Source organism: Cardiocondyla obscurior, linkage group LG10, assembly GCF_019399895.1.
Source record: "Cardiocondyla obscurior isolate alpha-2009 linkage group LG10, Cobs3.1, whole genome shotgun sequence".
In the NCBI taxonomy this organism is placed as follows: Eukaryota; Metazoa; Arthropoda; class Insecta; order Hymenoptera; family Formicidae; genus Cardiocondyla; species Cardiocondyla obscurior.
This window is the reverse complement of record NC_091873.1, coordinates 6581394-6599604: the sequence shown is the minus strand read 5'-3', so window position 1 is coordinate 6599604 and position 18211 is coordinate 6581394. Positions and strand designations below refer to the sequence as shown.

The following is an 18211-nucleotide window of genomic DNA, read 5'->3' as shown; positions in this document are numbered from 1 at the left end:
ACACATTACGATATACTTCCAACATACAACAATGATTTTTCTCTTGCAGCTTAAAGAATTTTAAAGAGCAATTATGTAACAATAATTTTAATTTTTTAAAAATGCAAGTCTTTTATATTACTGTTCGATTCCAGTGAACTGCTTACTTGTATCATAATAACCATGTAAGTAGTTACAGTTTTCAAAATCTACAAGAAAAGTACAATTATAATGTACGTATAATACGATGGAGAGATAAGCGCAAATTTTAATTATTTCAGCTTTGCTATTTTATATATATAATAATATTGTAGATAAAGTGATAGCCATTTAATAATTAAATATAATTAAATGTAATTAAATATAATTAAAATAATTAAATATAATTTAATACAAACCATACTTAAGATATGATTATCCAGTGGCAAACCAAACACGCAGAACACCACTGGACTCTGCAAAATTTGAAGACCAAACTGTTGCATCTAAAACAATTGTAAATATTAATAACATGTTAGATTAATATCGATTGTGTTAATGTATTGCATGAAACAAACTTCTTCCTGCGTATCGATGTCTGTGTTGCAACCATACGTTACGTGAATTAGTTCGACGGTTTTATTTCCCTACAAATAATAAAGAATTATGTTACAGGTATCATCCTATTTAAATCATCTATGAAATATTGGGCGTAATAAGTTACCTCGTCGGCTGCATCCTTGCAGGCACGGCTCAAAGCAATAATTTTGAAAATGTCCACAAAGCACACCAATGTGCTCAGAATTGTATCTTCCACTGGAGCTATTTGCAGCCGTACAATGTATCGATTGTAGTAACTATATAAGGTTTGTATAATAAATAAAATAACTACTCCTATTTCCCAAGATGTCTGAACTCCAAAAGAAGAGCATATTATCCTTGATATTTCGCACAGCTCCAAATGCATCTGCCTTAAATACATTATAAATTCAGAGTTTCTTTTATAACAAATGCCTTATTTTTAAAAGTTCTTTTTTCAATTAATTTAAAGTAAATATTTTAATTATATTATTTAAGAAATCTTAAATTCTAAGTTCTTACTTCATTATTTGTAATAAATGCTTATGATTTTCACGTTTCGTCGCGGAGATGTTCTCGTGAGATCGGTTACGAAGTTTATTCTGTATTTCTTTTTTTATTTGAAACGGAATATGCATTTCAATTTGAGACGTGACTGGACTATGTTTCCTTAATATAAAATTCGATGCAGAATAAAAGCGCTGGCGCCACTCGGAAATTATTTTCGTTGAAAGAATATTCTTCTGCTGCTCGAAGTCCATGAGTTTCGTATAATCTTTTAACTCGAAAGTACCCAGTTTCGTTTCATCCGCTGATAAATTCCTTATGGTCTCGTGCAGAAGATGATTAATTGATTCAAACTTCGTTTGCAGGCATCTGCATTATATAAAAACGTGTCACAAATTATGTTAAACAATATACAAACGTTTAATAATTTACGTACCTCGCAAATATACAAAACTCAAACATATTAATGTAATCGATAGACAGCGAAAGCAATGTCACAAACAGAATATAAATTGCAGTTAATATATCTGCACGTGATCTCATATAAAATAAACCAGTTATAATGAAAATAATAATTACAACGACCCATGCAGCTACGATTCCTATAGTCGTGAAATATATCTTATCATAATTGATCGTCAATCCAAGTTCTCGTAACGTTTTATCAATCTCAAAAATCTTTTTATAACAAACGGCGATTTGCTGCAAATGATAGTCTGTCATATAATAACGTTGCGATCTATACAGATACACAGATTTATCTTAGAAATTTTTGAAGCGCACAAATTATGTATAATATAAATAATTGTGACAAGCGTTTAAAAAATATGATGCGTTTATTTTACTCGCTTACTTTCGAGTGCCACCAGCCCAGGATCATTTTGAGTATCACACTCACAATATAAATATACGTTGTTATCAGATATAAAATGTATTCCAGCTTTAACAGCGAAACGTTCACAAAATATCGTTCCATGTTAGAAATACCGCCACAAAAAATTGCATAAATAATTAAGAAATATATCAGGCTGAGTAGAGGTCTCGGACGACCACGTGGATATTCAAAAGTACGTAGTCCCAGTACATTATTGAAATAAATCACCGACTTCATCGCCTCCGAGAATGAATTCGGACGTGCAAATAATTTCATTTTAAATCTGTTTGCGTAATGCACCTCTTCTCGATTGTCATTTATTTAATAAGTGATTTTTTTACTGATCGAATACGTTGAACATGAATTAATATTATTCCACCGTTAATGGTATTACTTTTCTCTTTTTAATAATTGATTTAGATGAACGTGTAAATTATCACACAACGCGTACAGTTTCACTTTACGAGTCAATGATTCACCTTCGATGGCAGAAGCATACTTGAACTCATAACTTATTGTTATGAAGACCGTGAGTGTTTTGCATGAACGTGCGCAAACGGACCCCACCCTCGGCTTTTCAAGTAATCATATACATGTACATTACACAACCATACGTATGTATACCGGGAGTTATCTCTATCCGTTAAAATGAGCAAATTGTCGCGTAAATGTGTCTACAAAGATCATTTTTATTAGATTACTTAATAATACGTTGTTCGGAGTTCACGATAATATGTATTTGTTAAGGATAGTTAATTGCCTAAGGAAGATTACGCATCAGTAGCTTCGATATAATTATGCAAACGCTGCACGAACAGGTAGGAAATAAAACCGACAAACAAAACGTGCTACATACTATTAAAAAAAAAATTCAATTAGCAGAAATTTTACAAGCTACTCTGTGGTTTTATTTCATTTGGCTTTTATTTTTGTAGCGCGTTACGATATTTCCAAAATAAAATACTGATTCTCTTGCAATTTAAATAATTTTAAAGAACGTTTATGTGACAATATATATAATTTTTTTTTAAAAATGTATATCTGTTATGTCACTGTTCGATTCCAGTGAATTGCTTACTTGTACTATGATAACCATATAAGTTGTTAAAGTTGACAACATCTATAAAAAATAAAATAAAAATATGTAGTACAATACGATGGAAAGATCGATATAATTTACATTCTAAAAAAAAATAGAAAAACGTTAATTATTCTAATTATTTCAGCTTCGATATTGTATGTCGATTAAAATCATGGTTGCATACAGTGATAGCCATTTGATAATTAATTAAATATAATTTAATACGAACCATACTTAAGATATGATTATCCATCCTCAGACCAAATACATAAAATATCACTGGGCTTTGCAAAATTTGAATGCCAAATTGTTGCATCTAAGACAATTATAATTAATATTAACATGATATATTAATATCGATTATGTAAATGTATTGTGAGAAACAGACCTCTTCCTGCGTTTCAATATCTGTATTGCAACCATTAGTCGTGTGAATTAATTCAACAGTTTTATTTCCCTAAAAATTATTATTTAATATTATTTAAACATTTTATTAATCCATGGACATAATAAATTACCTCTTCGGTTGCATTTTTGCAGACTCGGCTCAAAATAAAAATTTTAAGAATGTTGATAAAGCATAAAATTATTGCCATAATGGTATCTGCTATTGTAGAAGATCTCGATGTCCGTACAATGTATCGATTATAAAAATTATATAAAGTTTGAATAATATTCAACATAACAACTCCTATTTCCCAAGCTATCTGAACTCCAAAAGCCGAACACATTAACTTTGACACTTTGCATAATTCCAAATGTACCTGCCTCGAATGTATTTGAACTTAGACATTTTTATACAAGAGTTTTATTTTAAACGTATTTAAAATTATTTTAGTTTTGCAAGAGCTTTGTAATTTTAAGTACTTACTTCATTATTTGTAATAAATACATATGATTTTCATCTTTCGTCGTGGAAAGGATTCTCTGGCAATGAGATCGATTTCGAAGTTTGCTATGTGATTCATTTTTCGTTTCAAATGGAATATGAATGTCAATTTCAGGCGTGACAGGACTCTGTGTCCTTAATACAAAGGACGACGTAGAATAAATGCGTTGGCGCGATTCGCATATCGCTTTTGTAGATAGAATATTTTTTTGTTGCTTAAATTCCACAACCTTCGTATAATTTTTTAATTTTAAAGTGTCTAATTTTGTTTCTTGCGCCGATAGATTTCTTATAATCTCGCGCAAAAGATGATTAATCAATTCGAATTTCGTTTGCAATAATCTGCATTTAAAAAACCATGTTATAAATTATGTAAAGCAGTGCAGAAGCGGCTATTAATTTTACATACCTCGAAAAGATGTAAAATTCAAAGGCATTAATATAATCAATAGACAACGAAATTATCGACACAATTGCCATGTAAATTATATATAATATATATAATCGCGATTTGAAATATATATAACCGGTGGAAATTAAAAACATAATAACAATGATCCATATAATTATAAATCCTTTCGTCATAAAATATATTTCGTCATAATTGACCACTGATCCAAGTTGCCGTAACGTTTTATCAATCTCGACAATTTTTTTATGACAAACGGTAATCTTCTGCAAACGATAACATTATACAATGACGTTCTAATCTACACAAATGCATAATTATTTTTTTAGAAAATTTTTCAGAGCACACAATTTACATATCGCTCATCATTTTACTCCCTTACTTTCGAATGCCGCCATCCCATAATCATTTTAAGTATCACAGACACAATATAAACGCATCCAGTTACTCTATACATAACGTAATCGAGTTTTAACAGCGTAACATTATCAAAGTATGCCGTCATATTCATAACACCCCCGAAAAATATAACGTAAAGAATTAAAATGTATATAAAGCTGAGTGTAGATCTTGGACAACCGCGCGGATACTCAAAGACACGAAGTCCCAGTACGTAATTAAAAATAATCACCGACTTTATCGCTTCGGAAAATGAATTAGGGCGTGTTAACAACTTCATTTCAAATGAGCTTGCGTTATCTGCTCCTCTTTAATTGTCATTTATTTAATACGTGACTTTTTCGCCGATTGAATATATCGAACATGAATTAGGATTAATTCCAGCGTTAATGGTATAATTTTTTTCCGTTTTATTAATTGATTTAGATTAACGTTAATAATTTTAAATATTGCACAACGCGTACGGTTGCAGTTTATCAGTCGACGATTCACCTACGTCGATAGCAGAAGCATACTTCGACTTAGAAGCAATTGTTATGAAGACCGTTGATGTGATAAACGAACATGCGCAAACGAGCACGTACCTTTGGCTTTTAAAATAATTATACATACATATATTATATATCGCGCGTACGTATACGCAACAACTTTGTTTGCTAAAATAAGAAATTTATTCTATTAAAGCGAATTATACGCACGCGAGGCGTGCGCTATTTTTAAAACGATTGCAATTCGCACGCGTCGTTGTAGTATCGTTTTTGCAGTATCATTTTATTTCACATGGCTTTTATTTTGTTTTATAACGCATTACGATACCCGAGTGGAAATTTATTTAGCTAATTTGATTTTGCAGTTAGTTAGATCGCAGATTAATTATATTTCTTAACAAGTAACTAGCCCGGTGCTAGTCATAAATTATAAGAAAGCATTTATCATTTAGTGATCATCTCCAAAAAATAAAATTGTCATTTACAGAAAAAGAAAGAAAATCTGTCGAGTGTCGATCGTCTAGTCTGTCTATCGCGGACCGTGTATCTGATTAGAATCTAAATGTTCTTCACCGCGTACTTGTTTACTGTTGTGATCTGACCATACGCAACGTTCGCTCGACTGCCGAAATAGCCGGGCAAACCAGTTCTTGCCGCCCGCCGCCCGCGCGTCCCTCACCCTGCGAACTTGGAGTGCAAGGACCTGCCGGCCAGATGTAAACACACGGACGTACTCACACTATCGCGGCGGGCGGCAGGAACCGGCTAGCCCGATGAATTCGGCAGCCGAGCTTTGCGTAAGATCAACACACAACAATAGACTAGTACGCGATCGCTAGACAGCCACGAGATGAATCACGAATTATGTAGCTAATTATTAGGTAACGATCGGAATCAATTTCCACTCGGGTATACTTTCAAAATACGACATTAACTTTCTAGCGGTTTAAATAATTTTAAAGATTAATTACGTGACAATAATTATAATTTTTTAAAAGTGCATATCTTTTATATCACTGTTCGATTCCAGTGAACTGCTTACTTGCACCATGATAACCATATAAGTAGTTATATTTTTCAAAATCTATAAGAAAAATACAAATATAACGTACGCATAATACGACGGAAAGATCGATACAATTAACAGACATTGTAAAAAAAAAATAGTTAATTATTCTAATTATATCAGCTTCGATATTTTGCATCAATTAACATTATTGTTACATACAGTGATAGCCATTTGATAATTAAATATAATTTAATACTAACCATACTTAAAATATGATTATCCATTGCCATACCAAATAAATAGAATATCACTGGGCTTTGCAATATCTGAATACCAAACTGTTGCATCTAAAACAATTTTAAATAATATTAACATGGTATATTAATATCGATTATGTAAATGTATTGTAAGAAACAAACTTCTTCCTGCGTATCGATATCTGTATTGCAGCCATACGTTACGTGAATGAGTTCGACGGTTTTATTTCCCTAAAAGTTATTATATTATTTAAACATTTTATTAATCTATGGGCAGAATAAATTACCTCATTGGCTGCATTTCTGCAGGCACTGCTTAAAAGAGAAATTCTGAGAACACTAATACAGCATAGAATTATTTGAATGAATACGTCGTCCAGCCCAGCTCTTAGTATTTTTCCAATAAATTGATTATAACAATTATATATAGTTTGAACGATATATATAATGACTACTCCTACTTCCCAAGATATTTGAATTTCAAAAGCTGAGCATATTAACTTTGACACTTTGCACAATTCCAAATGCATCTGCCTTAGAAATATTTGAAATAGAAAAATTTTAGTAGAAATCTTTTTCAAGTTTAACTTAAATATTTTTTATGTTTTGCAAGAAATCGTCAGATTTTAATACTTACTTTGTTATTTGTAATAAATGCTTGTGATTCTTATATTTTGGTGTGAAAATGTTTCTGTAAAATCGGTTTTGAAATTTACATTGCAATTCTTTATTTAAATAGAATGGAATATGAGTTTCAATTTCAGACGTAACTGAGCTCCGTTTACTTAATATAAAGTTTGATGCAGAATAGATACGTTGTTGCCATTGAGATAATATTTTTATAGAAGGAATATTTCTTTGTTGCTCGAAATCCAAGAGCTTCGTATAATCTTTCAATTTAAAAGTGTCCAGCTTTTCTTTTTGCATTGATAAATTTCTTATGGTCTCGCGTAGAAGATGGTTAATCAATTTAAATTTTGTGTGTAATAATCTGCATTTAAAAAATTATATTATAATGTATGTCAAGCAATACAGAATCGATCATTAATTTACGTACCTCGAAAATGCATAAAATTCAAAGGCATTTACATAATCAATAGATGACGAAATAATTGACGCATATGTCATGTAAATTGTTTGAAATATATCATCTATGTGTAACTTGAAAAAAAAAAAACTAGTTACACCCAAAAAAATTGATAAAATAAACCATGAAATTATAAATCCTATCGTTATAAAATATATTTCGTCATATTTAACCGTTAATCCGAGTTGTCGTAACGTTTTATCAATCTCAAAAATTTTTTTATAACAAACGGCGATTTTCTGTAAATAGTTTAACGTCATTATAATTTATGCAAGTACATTATCTTAGAACGTCGCAGAATAAACGGTTCACATATAGTATATTAGAAGTAGTTGTGGCAAGCGTTTACAAAATGTGCATTATTTTATTCGCTTACTTTCGAATGCCACCAGCCCATGAACATTTTAAGTATCAATGACACGATAAAAATATATCCCGTTACTATATACAAAATATAATCTAACTTCAACAGTTTAATGTTGTTTAAGTAGTTGTCCAAATTAAAACCAATGGTAATAAATGTAACAAAAATTGTTAAAATGTATATGAGACTGAGCACAGATCTTGGATAACCACGTGGATATTCGAAAACACGAAGTCCCAGCACATAATTGGAAAAAATCACCAACGTCATTGCCTCGTAGAATGAATTTGGACGTGCAAATAACTTCATTTTAAATGTGCCAGCGATATAAGTTTTTCTTTAATAGTCCATTTATTTAATATGTAATTGTTTAGCTGATTGAATACATTAAACATGAATTAGTATTAATTTCAGCGTTAATGGTATTATTTTTCCATTTTAATAATTGATTTAGATTAACGTTAATAATTTTAAATGTCGCACAACGCGTGTATTTGCATTCTACGAGTCAATGATTCACTTTCGTCGATAGCAGAAGCATACTTCGACTTAGAAGCATTTGTTATGAAAACCGTTGGTGTGTTAATCGAACATGCGCGAACGAGCACCCACTCTTAGCTTTTCAAGTAATTATATACGTATATACATATTTTATACACACATGTGTAAAGGGAGTCATTTTTATTCGCTAAAATAAACAGTTTATTGTTGTGCTAAAGAAACCATGCGTGCATTAAGCGCACGCTGTTAAATATAAAATCTTGATTTAATTTTTTCTTCGCTTTTAATTAATATTAACAGCTGTCTTTTACTTTTGCTTGGCATAAAGTTAGCCAAGCGTAAGAACTAATCGGCGGAAATGAGGCAACAATAAACAGTTAATTTACGTATAACAATTATTTTAGATAGAAATAAATGTGTGTACAGAGATTCTCGTATTTATTAGATTACACAAAATTGAATCGCTCAGAATTTAGGATAAAATACATGTTGAGAATAATTAATTACTTGCAAAAAAATCGCGCATTAGTTTTTTTTTTCTATATAAATGTGTAAACGCTACACGAATAAATAGGGAATAAAATTACCGAACAAAAAATTATGCATACATTTAAAATATTTAATTTGTAGATATTTTGTCTGCAGTATCGATTTATTTCACATGGCTTTTATTTTTTTTATAACGCATTACGATACCCGAGTGGAAATTTATTTAGCTAATTTGATTTTGCAGCTAGTTAGATCGCAGATTAATTATATTTCTTAACAAGTAACTAGCCCGGTGCTAGCCATAAATTATAAGAAAGCATTTATCATTTAGTGATCATCTCCAAAAAATAAAATTGTCATTTACAGAAAAAGAAAGAAAATCTGTCGAGTATCGATCGTCTAGTCTGTCTATCGCGGATCGTGTATCTGAATAAAATCTAAATGTTCTTCGCCGCGTACTTGTTTACTGTTGTGATCTGATCATACGCAACGTTCGCTCGACTGCCGAAATAGCCGGGCAAACCAGTTCTTGCCGCTCGCCGCCAGCGGTCATTCACCTTGCGAATTCCGAGCGCAAGGTACCGGCCAGAAGTAAACACACAGACGTACTCTAACACTACCGCGGCGGTCGGCTGCCGAATCTGCCGAGGAAACCGGTTCTTGCCGTCCGCCGCCCGCGCGTCCTCCGTCTTGCGAACTTGGAACGCGAAATCAGCCGGTCAGATGTTAGCAGACGCACGTACACTACCGCGGCGGTCAATGAACCCGGGATAGGTCAGGACTCGCAGCAGATTAAGCACGCGGCAAAAAACGTATAGATATCTAGCTTGTTATTAGGTAGAAATAATTATTTAGTACCAAGTACGTTTAAAATGTTACATTTATGGCTCTGTGCTGAACAGTATTGCTAGACAGCCACGATATGAATCACGAATTGGGTAGCTAATTATTAGGTAACGATTGGAATCAATTTCCACTCGTGTATACTTTCAAAATACAACATTAACTTTCTCGCAGTTTAAATAATTTTAAAGAACATTAATGTGACAGTATTTATAATTTTTTAAAAATGTATATCTTTTATATCATTGTTCGATTCCAGTGAACTTCCTACTTGTACGATGATAACCATATAAGTCGTTACATTTTTTAATATCTGTAAAAAGAATATAAATATGATGTAGTGCAATACAATGAAGAGATCTGTACAATTTACAGACATTTTAATTAAAACATTAGATATTTTAATTATTTTAATTTAGTTATTTTATATCAAATAATATTACAGATAAAATAGCCATTTAATAATTAATTACATATAATTTAATACAAACCATACTTAAAATATGATTGTCCATCGTCATACCAAATAAATAGAATGTCACTGGACTTTGTAAAATTTGAATACCAAACTGCTGCATCTAAAACAAATTTAAATAATAATATGATATATTAATATCTATTTTATAAATGTACCGTAAAAAACAAACCTCTTCTTTCGTATCCATGTCTTCTGTATTGCTATCTTGAGTCATGTGAATTAATTCGACAGTTTTATTCCCCTAAAAATTATTATCATATTATTCAAACCATTTTAAAAAACAATGGGCGTGATAAATTACCTCATCGGCTGCATTTTTGCAAGCGCAACATAAAAAAAAAACTTTGAGTAGGCCGATAAAGCTTAGAATGATTGCCATAAATGTGTCTTCTAATGTAGCTTTTAATACTTGTATAATACAATGATTATAAAAATTATATAAAGTTTGAATAATAGATATAATAACTATTCCTATTTCCCAAGCCATCTGAACGCCAAATGCCGAACATATTAACTTTGAAACTTTGCACAACTCCAAATGCACCTGCCTCAAATGTATTTAAACTTAGACATTTTTATATAGAAGTTTTTAATTTAAATGTATTTAAAATTAATTTAATGTTCTGCAAAAACTTTGTATTTTTAAGTACTTACTTTATTATTTGTAATAAATGCGTATGATTTTTATATTTTATTTTAGAAATGTTTTCGTAAAACTGGCTTTGAAATTCACTTTGCAATTTTTTGTTCAAGTAGAATGGAATATAAATTTTATTTTTAAACATAACTGAACTCTGTTTTTTTAATACAAAGTTCGATGCAGAATAAAAGCGTTGGCGCCATTGGGATATTTTTTTTATAGAAGGAATACTTTTTTGTTGCTCGAAATCCAAGAGTTTCGTATAATCTTTTAATCTAAAAGTGTCTAATTTTGTTTCTTGCTCCGATAGAATTCTTATGGTCTCGCGTAAAAGATGATTAATTAATTCGAATTTTGTGTGCAATAATCTGCATTAAAAAAACCATGTTATAAATTATGTTAAGAAATACAGAAGCGATTATTAATTTACGTACCTTAAAAATGCATAAAATTCAAAGGCATTAACATAATCAATAGACACCGATATTATTGATACAAATACAATGTAAATTGCATGTAATGTATCTGAGTGTGCTTGGAAATAGGTAAAACAGGTACTACTTATAAAAATAAAAAAAATAAACCACGAAGTCATAAATCCAATTGTCATAAAATACATTCTGTCATAATTGACTTCTAATCCAAGTTCTCGTAACGTTTTATCAATCTGGAATATCTTTTTATGACAAACAGTGATTTCCTGCAAATAATAATTTTTTATACAGCAACATTAATATATACCGTTACATATCGTTTTATTATAGAAGTTAATAGAGTACAGAGATTACATGCATTATAAATTTTGTAGCAATGATTTATATAATATAATGAATTATTTTGCACGCTTACTTTTGAATGCCGCCAACCGAGAATCATTTTTAATATCACAGACAAAACATACATATTTCCCGTTACTAAAAATATAATATAATCTAGCTTTAACAGTTTAATATTTTCAAAGTATACACCCATACTAACAGCACCGCCACAAAACATAATATAAATAATTAAAATATATATGAGGCTGAATACTGATCTCGGATAACCGCGTGGATACTCAAAAACACGAAGTCCCAATAAATAATTGAAATACATCACCGACGTCATCGCCTCGTAAAATGAATTTGGACGTGCAAATAACTTCATTTTAAACGTGCCTGTGATATCAGTTTCTTTTTAATAGTCCATTTATTTAATATGTAATTGTTTAGCTGATTGAATATATCAAACATCAGTTATTTATTAATTCCAGTATTAATGATACTTTTTTTGCTTTACGAAAATGACCAAAAATTATCGTGTTAATATCACACAACACGTACAATTTTACTTTACCAGTCAATGATTCACATACGTCAATACTAGGAGCATACTTGAACGCATAAGCGATTGTTATGAAAGCCGTTGGTGTGAAAAATGAACATGCGCAAAAGAACACCCACTCTTGGCTTTCTAAGTAATCATATACATATATATTATATACACACATATGTATTCAAGGAGTCGTCTTCATCCGCTGAATTAAACAGTTTATTTTAGTACTAGGAAAATTATGCTCCCGTTACGAGCACGTTATTATTCGTCAAATTTCAATCAAATAGACTACAATATCACTTTATTGTACGCAGCTTTTATTAAATTACATATTACAATATATTTTAAATGCAACATTGATATTTTTGCAGTTAATTTATTTTTAAAGAACAATTTTGTGATACTCTTTTTAAAACTGTGTATTTTTTAAATCACTGTTTGATTCGAGTGTACTGCTTTCTTGTATTATGATAATCATATATTTCGTTACAGTTGACAACATCTATAAAAATAATATAATTATGTAGTATAATTCAATACAAATATCGATATAATTTACAGACATTCTAAAAAGAAATTTTAATTATTTTAATTACTTCAGTTTTGATATTTTATATCATATAATTTAATACATACCATACTTAAGATATGATTATCTATTGTCAGACCAAATAAGTAGAATGTCACTGGCCTGTGCAAAATTTGAATACGAAATTGTTGCATCTAAAACAATTGTAATTATTATTAACATGGAAAATTAATATATATTATTTAATGTATTTTAAGAAACAAACCTCTTCCTGCGTATCAATGTCTGTATTGTAACCATAAGTCGTGTGAATTAGTTCGACAGTTTTATTTCCCTAAAAGTTATTATTATATTATTTAAACATTTTATTAAACGATGGGCATAATAAATTACCTCTTTGGCTGCATTTTTGCAGGCGCGACTTATTATAAAAATTATAACAACGTTAATAATGCACATAATGAATGCCATAAGTACGTCCTCAATTGCACTTTTTAGTAGTCGTAGAATGTATCGATTATATAAAGTATATAAAGTTTGAATTATATACAAAATATCTATTCCTATTTCCCAAATTATTTGAACTCCGAAAGCAGAGCATATTGTTCGTGATATTTTGCACAGTTCCAAATGCACCTGCCTTAGAAATATTTAAACTTTGAAATATTTTAATAAGAGATTTTTCAGAAAAATTTAATTTAAATATTTTTAATGTTTGGCAAAAAATTTTTAATTTCAAATATTTACTTAATTACTTGTAATATATGCACATGATTTTCTCGTTTCGTCGCGGAGATGCTCTTGTGAGATCGGTTACGAAGTTTATTCTGTATTTCTTTTTTTATTTGAAACGGAATACGCATTTCAATTTGAGACGTGACTGGACTCTGTTTCCTTAATATAAATTTTGATGCTGAATAATTACTTTGACGCCATTCGGATATTATTTTCATTGAAAGAATATTTTTTTGTTGCTCGAAATCCATGAGTTTCGTATAATCTTTTAATTCAATAGTATTCAATTTTGTTTCTTTGATTAATAAATTTTTTATGGTCTCGCGTAGAAGATGATTAATTAATTTAAATTTTATGTGCAATAATCTGCATTATATAAAATTATGTTATAAATTATTATAAGCAATATAAAAGCGATTATTAATTTACGTACCTTGAAAATATAAAAAATTCATAGTTATTAATATAACCAATAGACAACGGAATTATTGACACAAATACAATGTAAATTGAATGTAATAAACCTGCTCGTGGTATCATATATAAAGAACTCATTATAGATAATAGAATATAGAAAGTGATCCAAAAAGTATTAAATCCTATTGTCATAAAATATATTTCGTCATAATTTACCGCTAATCCAAGTTGTCGTAACGTTTTGTCAATTTTAAAAATCTTTTTATGACAAACAGCAATGTTCTGCAAATAATTTGTTATATAGCAACATTAATTATATACAATTGCATGTAGAGTATAGCAATTACGTGCATATGTTATAAATTTTGTGGCAAATATTTATAGAATTTGATGCATTATTTTACTCGCTTACTTTCGAATACCACCAGCCCAGGATCATTTTAAGTATCGGAGATAAAAAATATAAATTTGGTATTAACACATATATAATACAGTCTAGCTTGAATATTGTAATAGTCTTATAGTATTGTGCTATACCAAAAACACCGCTATAAAAAATAACGTAGATAATTAAGAGATATATGAGGCTGAGTACAGATCTTGGATGACCACGTGGATATTCAAAAACACGAAGTCCCAATACATAATTAAAATAATGCACAGACGTCAGTGCCTCGTAGAATGAATTTGGACGTGCAAATAATTTCATTTTAAATGTGCCTGTGATATCAGTTTTTTTTTAATAGTCCATTTATTTAATATGTAATTGTTTAGCTGATTGAATATATTAAACATGAATTAGTATTAATTTAAACGTTAATGGTATTACTATTTTTTTTAATAATTGATTTAGATTAACGTGTAAATGTAACACAACACGTAGAGTTTCACTTTATCAGTCAATGAATTACCTTCGTCGATAGCAGAAGCATACTTGAACTCATAAGCGATTGTTGTGAAAACCGTTGGTGCATTAATTGAACATGCGCAAACGAGCATCTTTCCTTGGCTTTTTAAGTAATTATATTCATATATATTATATACTGACATATGTATTCAGGGAGTCGTCTTTATCCGCTAAATTAAATAGTTTATTTTAGTACTATACAAATTGTGCTATCGTTTTGCGCACGTTATTATACGTAAAATTTCAATCAAATAGATTACAATATCGTTTTATTGTACGTGGCTTTTATTATAGTAACACATTACACAATATGCTTTTTAATGCAACATTGATACTTTTGCAGTTTAATTATTTTTAAAGAACAATTTTGTGACAAAATCTCTTTAAAAATGTGTATTTTTTAAATCACTTTTTGCTTCTAGTGTACTGCTTTCTTGTATTATGATAACCATATAATTTGCTAGAGTTGATAACATCTATAAAAAAAATATAAATATGTGGTGTAATTTGATAGAAAGATTGATATAATTTACAGACATTTTAAAAAAGAACCTTAATTATTTTAATTATTTGAGTTTCGGTATTTTATATCATATAATTTCATACAAACCATACTTAATATATGATTATCCATCGTGAGACCAAATACGTAGAATGTCACTGGCCTGTGCAAAATTTGAATACGAAATTGTTGCATCTAAAACAATTGTAATTAATATCAACAAAAAATATTAATATATATTATTTAATGTATTTTAAGAAACAAACCTCTTCCTGCGTATCGATGTCTGTATTGTAACCATAAGTCGTGTGAATTAGTTCGACAGTTTTATTTCCCTAAAAGTTATTATTATATTATTTAAACATTTTATTAAACGATGGGCATAATAAATTACCTCTTTTGCTGCATTTTTGCAGGCGCGACTTAATAGAAAAATTATAAAAACGTTCATAATGCACAAAATCAATATCACAAGTACGTCTTCAATTGCACTTTTTAGTAGTCGTTGAATGTATCGACTATATAAAGTATATAAAGTTTGAATAGTACTCATAATATCCATTCCTATTTCCCAAATTATTTGAACCCCGAAAGCAGAACATATTATCCTTGATATTTTGCACAATTCTAAATGCACCTGCCTTAGAAGTATTTAAACTTTGAAATATTTAATTAAGAATTAAAAAACAAAATGTAATTTAAATATTTTAAATTTTTGGCAAAAAATTTCCAATTTTAAATATTTACTTCGTTACTTGTAATATATGTACATGATTTTCTCGTTTTGTCGTAGAGATGTTTTCATAAAATCGGTTACGATGTTCATTCAGTAGTTTTTTTTTTATTTGAAACGGAATATGCATTTCAATTTGAGAATCGACTGGACTCTGTTTTCTTAATATAAATTTTGATGCTGAATAAATGCTTTGGCGCCATTCGGATATTATTTTCATTGAAAGAATATTTTTTTGTTGCTCGAAATCCATGAGTTTCGTATAATTTTTTAATTCAATAGTGTTCAATTTTGTTTCTTTGATTAATAAATTTTTTATGGTCTCGCGTAGAAGATGATTAATTAATTTGAATTTTATGTGCAATAATCTGCATTATATAAAATTATTTTATAAATTATTATAAGCAATACAAAAGCGATTATTAATTTACATACCTCGAAAACACATAAAATTCATAGGCATTAACATAATTAATGGACAACGGAATTAGTGACACAAATATAGTGTAAGTTGAATGTAGTAAACCGACACGTGGTATCATATATAAAGAACTGGATATAAATATAATAATATAGACAATGAACCAAGCAGTATGAAATCCTATTGTATTGAAATATAGTTTGTCATAATTTACCGCTAATCCAAGTTGTCGTATCGTTTTGTCAATCTTGAAAATTTTTTTATGACAAACAGAAATGTTCTGCAAATAATTTGTTATATAGCAACATTAATTATATACAATTTCATATAAAGAACAGCAATTACGTGCATATGTTATAAATCTTGTGGCAAATATTTATAGAATTTGATGCATTATTTTATTCGCTTACTTTCGAATAATACCAACCCAGAATCATTTTGAGTATTGGAGATAAAAAATACAAATTTGGTATTATCACATATATAATACAGTCTAGCTTGAATACTATAATAGTTTTATAGTAGTGTGCTATACCAAAAGCACCCCTATAAAAGATAACGTAAATAATTAAGAGATATATCAGGCTGAGTAGAGGTCTTGGATGACCACGTGGATATTCAAAAACACGAAGTCCCAATACATAATTGAAATAATGCACAGACGTCAGTGCTTCGTAGAATGAATTTGGACGTGTAAATAACTTCATTTCAAATTCGCTCGTATTATCTGCGTCTTCTTAATTGTCATTTATTTAATATATGATTTTTTAGCTGATTGAATATATTCAACGTGAATTAATATTCATTCAAGCGCTAATGGTATTACTAATTTTTTTTAATAATTGATTTAGATTAACGTGTAAATGTAACACAACACGTAGAGTTTCACTTTATCAGTCAATGATTCACCTTCGTCGATAGCAGAAGCATAATTGAACTCATAAACGATTGTTGTGAAAACCGTAGGTGCGTTAATTGAACATGCGCAAACGAACATCTTTCCTTGGCTTTTTAAGTAATTAAATACATATATATTATATACACACATACATACATATACAGATGTAACTGTATACATAGCGTAATTTTTATCTATTAAAATGAGAAATTTATTCTATTAGACAAACCATGCGAGCGCTACGCGCGCTTTTTTTTTATATTTTTAATTAAATTTATTTTTGTATTTTCTAATTATTAACATTAGCAGTTGACGTTTATTCTCGTTTTACATAAAACAAGTTAAGCGAAAGAATCATTCGGCGTCGCGGAAAAGCGGCAATAATTAACAATTGATTCACGCGTAATAATAATTTTTTTTAGGTAGGAACAAATAGGTAAAAATAAATCTGTGTACAGAGATTGTTTTTATTAATTTACACAAGATTGTGTTGTTCAGAATTAACGATAACGTACATGTCAAGGATAATTAATTGATAGATAATTAAATGAAAGCTGCACGAACAAATAGGAAATAAAACTGACGAACATAAAGCTCTGCATATATTAAAAATATTCAATTTGTAGATATTTTATAATCTGCAGTATCGATTTATTTCACATGGCTTTTATTTCTTTTATAACACGCATGAATTAACTTGTAAAGAAAAAAAAAAAAAAATGTGTAACGCACCAACTTTTTAAGATAGAAGACTAGAACAAACTAGGATTTTTTTTATTTTTTAATAAAATATCTTTTGCATTGGTTTTTTCTTGAAAAATAAAAATAAAACTATATTGAAAAATAGCGCGAGCACAGCGCGCGTATTTGTTCTAGTCTTTCAATAATGTATATCTATAGCAT

At 29.5% G+C, this 18211-nt stretch overlaps 1 protein-coding gene across 1 annotated transcript; it reads right to left on the bottom strand.

The window, feature by feature from the left end:
- Positions 1-11: 11 nt before the first annotated feature.
- LOC139106111 (putative gustatory receptor 28b) lies at positions 12-2742 on the bottom strand. The gene is made up of 7 exons (XM_070662643.1): positions 1898-2742; positions 1481-1746; positions 1060-1413; positions 683-929; positions 537-605; positions 378-464; positions 12-188 (listed from the first exon to the last, which is right to left on the bottom strand). The coding sequence occupies exons 1-7, from the start codon at positions 2192-2194 to the stop codon at positions 96-98; spliced, it is 1413 nt and encodes a 470-aa protein (XP_070518744.1). The 5' UTR covers positions 2195-2742; the 3' UTR covers positions 12-95.
- Positions 2743-18211: the final 15469 nt, after the last annotated feature.